General features: G+C 31.7%; 1 protein-coding gene across 1 annotated transcript; it reads left to right on the top strand.

Annotated features, from left to right (window-relative positions):
• Window positions 1–238: 238 nt before the first annotated feature.
• LOC134687311 (wee1-like protein kinase) lies at window positions 239–6,503 on the top strand. Its single transcript, XM_063547494.1, has 9 exons — window positions 239–980; window positions 1,769–1,823; window positions 2,106–2,275; window positions 2,704–2,825; window positions 3,120–3,374; window positions 3,894–4,039; window positions 4,470–4,577; window positions 4,922–5,067; window positions 5,497–6,503. Exons 1-9 carry the CDS (start codon window positions 370–372, stop codon window positions 5,615–5,617), a joined length of 1,734 nt encoding a protein of 577 aa, XP_063403564.1. The 5' UTR covers window positions 239–369; the 3' UTR covers window positions 5,618–6,503.
• The last annotated feature ends 630 nt before the right edge of the window (window positions 6,504–7,133 follow it).

Below are 7,133 nucleotides of genomic sequence, written 5' to 3'. Positions count from 1 at the left end.
AATTTGTTTTATGCTATTTTGTCATCATCAGCAGCAGCGTACTCCGTCATAATTCTTTATAAACAGATCATGTATAATGTACTCGATAAGTATTACAGATTTACTATTTTTTGTTGATTGTAAAGCAAATTGCAATTTTTGAATAATAAAATATTGCCCCAGGCTGTTCTGATAACAATGGAATAGACTATACCGATTGGTAAGTGCGATAAACATCTTACAGAGGACGATTTTCATTGGTCATAAAAATCACATGATCGACAGACCCGCCATTTACGACAAGCGTGGTTTGGATTTATATTTACATGAATTTTGTAAACATATTTCATTTGAAAACTGGATTTACAATAATAACAAAGTGATTTGGAAATGTCAACGTTACAACCAAGAGTTCGTAGAGGAAGGCGATCGGCCTTGCGAAAGAGAGATAATGGATTAGTTAAAACATTGAATTTTCATGATTCCGACGGGGAGTTCAGCCCGAACGATGGTGGGTCTAGCCCATTTCATTCACCGAGTATGGAAAGTTATGATGAGCCAGATTATTTGGAAGTGGATATATCAACACCATATTTAAATTCAACATCACGTTCAGCAAGGACATTTATTAGTTCGCGGAAATTATCACCAATTCCGTTTGGAATAGACGATGAAAATGATGGTGACGTGGAGGATGACGAACAGCGAGTGCCAGCCCCTGGAAAACATGTCATCTCTCCGGACGAAGCGTGTCCGATTTCACCACCATCACGTAAGCTAAGAGCATTAAGACTATTTGATACACCTCATACACCAAAATCTTTATTACAAAAAGCTAGACGGAGGAGATTGACGGATGAAAGAAAATCAAATTCAAAAGAAAATGGCGAAAAAGTGGAAGCCAATGTCAACCCATTTACACCATGCAACAACAGACCTTTATCGTGTTCAGTGTCATCTGGCATGGCCAGTATAAAAAGAAGCAGAGAGCAAATGGAAAAGTAAGTATTGATATAGTTGTATTAGCATGTTTGACAGGATTTAAGTTTATGATCTGACATGAAAAAAGTTGGAATAATTTGAAAATTCACAGCAGTCAGCATATCACACAAGTTACTCAAATGTATTTGAAAAGGTACAAAAATCAACCTTAAGGTGTATATTAGTAGATAGTTTACTTTTGTAAATATAGTCCCAAGTTTCATACTAGTTCAACAATTTGTTTATTAAATTACATCATTCTAAGTTTAGAAATAAAATGATGACTCATTCTTTTGTAAAGGGTTAAATTTTGATTTCTGTCAAGTTGGAGATTTTTGTTGTCTGATGATAGCATTGTGTTTAGCTGGGGTTTACATGATGACAGAAGCTGATCATTTAAAAAAAAATAGATTCCGAGTTTTTAATTGCTATTTGTAAATTGCAGCAGCTCCCATCGTGACCAAAGTTCAGGTTTAGCATAATTCCAAGTTTCATTGTTTATTGTCCTTACATAGCATTTCCGTATATATATGAAGATGATAACCCAAATTTTCTTCATTTCTAGTACTGTTTTTTTTTTAAAGCTTAGTGGGTTTAAGTTTTGAAAAATAAGGGTAAAATTGAGAATGGAAATGGGGTACATTTTGTATGTGTCAAAGAGACAACAACCTGACTATAGAAAAAATAACAGCAGAAGGTCACCAACACGTCTTCAATGTAGCAAAAAATTCCCGCGCCCGGATGCGTCCTTCAACTGGCCCCTAAACAAATATATACTATGATCTAAACATTATTTAATTATTTTCAGGAGTTTATTAGAAGATTCAGCTGATGAAATTGAAATAGATATGCCATCAACAAAGGTATGTACAGTTGTATAAATGTAGTTCAGGTGTAAAATGAAGGAATAAACTTAAAGCATTTAAAAAATAAAAAAAATATTGTCAACTTACTGAAAGGTTGTTTGGTTATGAAAGATATTGCAAATAACAATTGGAAACTTCTATTAAAGTTGCAGATAGATACCAATGAAATTATGAGAGGTTTGGAGATAAAAAGATAGATGTTCACATTCCTCATTTGATAAATGATGACTAGAACTTTCTTTAGCAGCAGCGATGATTATTTTCTCAAATCTCTTTCAGAAAATTGCCTTGCATGAAATCAACACATCACGGTATAATGAAGAGTTTCACGAAGTGTGTAAACTTGGTGACGGAGAATTTGGAAGTGTTTACAAATGTATACACCGATTAGATGGATGTACATATGCCATAAAGAAGTCCAAGGCACCAGTAGCAGGGAGCCAGTATGAGTAAGTATCTATAGTTATATTTTCTTTCCAATCATCATACATAAAGTGTCTAATGTGTACTTAGATTGAAAATGACAGGTTTTACCATAGAGGTTAACAGTTGAAATTTGAATGGTTACAAATAGGTATGTTTAACTACGGACCAGGTTACACAAATGGTTGATTAAGAGATTTAAAGTTGGATGAAAAAAAAATTTGCATTTGAATAATGATATCACATGAAGTAAAGTGACATTTTACACTATTAAGTAATATACTGGTAAAAAATACAATGATTTAAAATCACATGCATATTTTGACTTGAAATCTGTAGCTTGATTGTTTTGGACCATTGTAGGGTCAATATTGAAGTATAATGAAAATTTGAGTGTTGCCTAGGTGTGTTGTTTATATATTCTTTTTAATAATAAAAATTATCTTGCTTTTAGGAGGAATGCCATGAATGAAGTGTATGCACATGCTGTTCTTGGAAAACATCAACATGTCGTGAGATACTACTCTGCCTGGGCTGAAGATGATTATATGTATATACAGAATGAATACTGTAATGGTAAGAGCTTCATTTTAGGGTACTTTCAAAAGTTTTGAAAGTGGAGGACCTTTCATAATTTCAAACTGGTTCCAAAAATGGGTTATACAGAGTTTAACACTCACTGTAAATTATTAACTGAATAGTGCACCACCTTTTCCAGATAAAAAGAACTAAATACCTTAAAGATACAAAAAGTAATGGAAATAGTCAACCTTTTTGTGTTAAATATTCAAACTTGTTTACTGTTTCTTGAACTTGATTTCATTTATTCAGTTATGAAATTGTTTTTTTACTTAAAATTTAAATTTTTAGGAGGAAGTCTAGCTGATGTAATTGATACCAACAGGAAGACTGGCCGTAAATTGGGTGAGGATGAATTCAAGCAGATTCTCCTTCAAGTGTCAAGGGGACTGAGATATATACACTCCCAGAACCTTGTCCATCTTGATGTCAAACCAGGAAATGTGTTCATCCATCGGAACCCTAAGTTTTTGAACTCTCCTGAGAGTGGGATGGAATCTTTGGAGGAAGATGATGAAGTAGAGGAAGCTATAACATATAAAATTGGTAAGTAAGGTTACATGTAAAACTAAAAAGTTGTTACCTGGTGAATGATTTTATAAAAAGTACTCTAGATATTGGATATTAAATATAAGAAGATGTGGAATGATTGCTCATGAAACAACTCTCCACAAGAAACTAAATCAATGACACAGAAATAAACAACTTAAGGTCACCATACCGCTTTCAACAATGAGCAAAGCCCATAAATGCATAGTCAGCTATTAAAGGCCCTGAAATAACAAATGACAAACAATTCAAATGAGAAATCTAATGGCCTAATTTATATTACATTTTATCTGTTCTTTTGTGAAGATTAAATAATTAATGAGGTACATATTTTTAAAATTCAGCTCAGTATGTTGGATGATAACATTGCCCAGAGTTAAGGATCTTAACTGGGTCTATCTGAAATTTGTAACTTTATGAAGTGATATAATTCAACTTCATAGAAAGCTTTGTCCAAATATTTGTACCTATTTTATTGACATCTGTTGTAACCTATATAAAATTTTGTCTTTTCAGGAGATTTAGGTCATGTAACATCAGTGTCTAACCCAACAGTTGATGACGGAGATTGCAGATATTTACCAAAAGAAATTCTCAATGATGACTATGAGAACCTGACGAAATCTGATATCTTCTCATTGGGACTAACTATGTATGAAGCGGTAAGTTGTCTAAATATATAAAAATCCCACCAAGTCCCTAGATATAGTGAAGAAATGCTTTTCAAAGTGATCAAATTTACAATGAAAATGAAAACAACTAAAAAATTCCAAAGGATCATATTTCGTTAAAATAATTATTTGTGTCTATCACTTAATTTGAATGTTGTGAAATCTATCAGTTTTAAAGAAAATTATTACCAGTAAACTGAAAGTCTATGCCAAAAACTTTTTCATCTGCCAGTCTGGAAACAAAATATCAAAATTTATCCTTATAGGACTATATAAAATTTTGAAATTGTTCACTAGTTGGAATCAATATATTTACTCGTCACACCTGACTAGCGGTTTAAATTGATGCTGGCTTTGAGATAATACCTACCTATCCTTTCATTTATTCATTTGTACTCATACCAATATTTTTCTATTACAGGCAGGTGGATATCCCTTACCTAAGAATGGACCTAAGTGGCATGCCATCAGACGTGGTGAATTACCATCTCTACCTCACCTGACTGTAGAAATGAACCACCTTATCAAAGTAAGTTTAGCATTTGTTGTCAAAGTTTATAAAGAACAAGTAGGGAAATAATGATTATGACCAAAAACATTTATTTATTAAATTGTGTTTAGACAAAGTTGGTCAGATTGGAAATAACTACCTTTAAAATTATATGATGCAATCTGCAGCTTGATACAGGTTATAATTTTTTGTTTTGAAAAATGGAAAAGAACTGTTTCCAATATTTTGTTTTGTAAAGATAGAAGTCTTGAATGTCTATTGTATATATTTTAACATCAATCAAAGAGTGTTTTTGAATTACAATTTATTTTATGTTCCTGATTTTGAAAAAAATGAATTTATTGTTTTGTTTTTATTTGCAGAGTATGGTAGACCCTGACCCAACACAAAGACCATCAGCAACACAAATATCACAACATCCTGTCTTGTGTCCGCAGGCAAAAAAATCTAAAGCCCAGCTTAGAAAAGAACTGAATGAAGAAAGATTTAAAAACCAGATGTTATCAAGGTACTTAAATGACTCCCTAACTTTTAGAAGCATTATAAGAATTGCTGATTTTATACAAATAAGATGTGATAGGATAGCCAATGAAGCAACATGAACTATCTAGTAGAGATAAAATGACAAAGTTTGAATAATTTAAAGGTCACCATATTGCCTCCAACAATGAGCATAAAAGATTGTTTTGCAATGCAATTTGACGTTGTGCATCTTTCAAAACAAGATAAAGTAAAAAATGTTTGTAAAGCAACAATTCTAGCAGTAATAGCCTGCAACAGTGGATGCTAAAAAAAAATGAATCACAGTTTTAATGCTATATTATAATACACTCATGTAAAACTGTAAAATTCAATCTTGAAAAGTAACATATTTTATGATTTGTCAATATCAAATTCTGTATAGGACATCCTAACTTTTTATTTTTTTTCTCTTCAGAAAATTAATAGAAGCTACCCAGTGCCTTGTACAGAATACCCCCGTGTTTGCACAGCCAGATAAAGTGAGTCGACTGATAGGAAACAGAATGAAGAGGAGCTTAAGCATGACAAACTTTTAAAGAGAATCAATTTTACACTGAAGGAGGACGCTGTGCAATACACAATTTGTAAAAATAATTGTATAAAGACTGGACCCTATTATACCAGTATAAATTTGTTATACATTGTTATGTAATATTTCCTGTTAATGTGCCAAGATAAAGGGTTAACAGATTGGGCATGTTTATTTTCATATCATAGTTCTATTTATATTCATCTGTTGGAGATGCCAATTTATTTATTATCCTCTGGTTTGGACCATATATTCTTGGTCCTCAAATTTTGAATTTCACATTTTGAATTTTGGACTTATTGAATTGAGAAATTGCATGTTCAGAAAATATTTAGATTTTACAAATTGAATGTAAGGATGTAGCATGTTCCTTCTGCTTGTTTGCATTGTTATTTTTTAAAATTTGTTAAGAGCTTGTATTCTGCTAAAATTTATATGGTTTACAATGGTAAAAGCTGGAGAAATGTGGTTCATTTTCATTGGTGATAGTTCATGTCAAATTATTTGTTTGTTTGTAATTTAAAGATATTTATAGTAATTATCAAATTTTAATGTCCATGTAATCATTGTATACATTTTCCATTCATAAAATTTTTAATTATAGAACCACATTTATCCAAGCTATATTTCCCCACAATGGCATCTCCAACAAATTGAAATTTGTTTTTATATATAGCATGTAAAGAAGTGAAACTTCTCTATGTGATAATCATGAATTCCAGGTAAGTAGGTCAGATGGTGGTGCAAATGATGTGCTATAAGTAGGTCAACATATTTGTATATTGTTTTTATTGTAGGTATATTTAAACCTGTAAACTCCATGGATTCATTGTTAAAAATAGCAACAAGAAGGTGCTTATTGTATGTTTTACAAATAAAATTTTAATAAAATATTTGTGTAGTTTTATAAATCTTTGGATGCATATATGTATATGTACAGGGCCGTGTTCAATATTGTAACTGCTAGTTGGATTTTGTCTATTGAACATGCTAGCCTATAGTTTCTACATAGATATTGATAGCAGCTATGTAGCATCTACAATCTACAAAACCAATGATGTTCTTATCTATATAGAAAACAATTGAAAATGTTAACTACTGAACATTAGATTCTGAACTTATGAGAGGTGCAAACTTGTGCAGTGGGGTTTAAACATCCAAGTATGTTAATTCAGCCTTATCTGAAATAATAGTGTAACACCACAAAATAGAAAGACTCCATAAAATATCAATTGGAATGGCTTAACTCAATCAAAAGACATAAACAGAAGTGAACATTCACTGAAAGAATAATTGTTGGTTTTACTGCCATCACAACATGCACAAGGTACAACAGATTTAGTTTGTCACACAAGAGTAGCCTTGATAAAATATCACACCCAAATATTTTTTGCATTTTTCCAACTGCATTTGTATTACACATTACAGGCTCTAAAATAAAAACACACATAGAACCCAGGGAAGTCTTTTTTTGAAATTTCGTTCTGTAAATGAGTGTTTTGTAGATAAGAAATAGATAAAAA

The sequence above is a fragment of the Mytilus trossulus genome, chromosome 10 (assembly GCF_036588685.1).
Source record: "Mytilus trossulus isolate FHL-02 chromosome 10, PNRI_Mtr1.1.1.hap1, whole genome shotgun sequence".
Taxonomy (NCBI): Eukaryota; Metazoa; Mollusca; class Bivalvia; order Mytilida; family Mytilidae; genus Mytilus; species Mytilus trossulus.
This window is presented reverse-complemented; position numbering and strand designations above follow the sequence as displayed.

Coding starts and splice junctions, on each gene's coding strand:
- LOC134687311 (XM_063547494.1), top strand. CDS start 370: ATGTCAACGTTACAACCAAGAGTTCGTAGAGGAAGGCGATCGGCCTTG. Junction 1,824..2,105: donor TAGATATGCCATCAACAAAG/GTATGTACAGTT, acceptor AATCTCTTTCAG/AAAATTGCCTTGCATGAAAT. Junction 4,040..4,469: donor GACTAACTATGTATGAAGCG/GTAAGTTGTCTA, acceptor TTTCTATTACAG/GCAGGTGGATATCCCTTACC.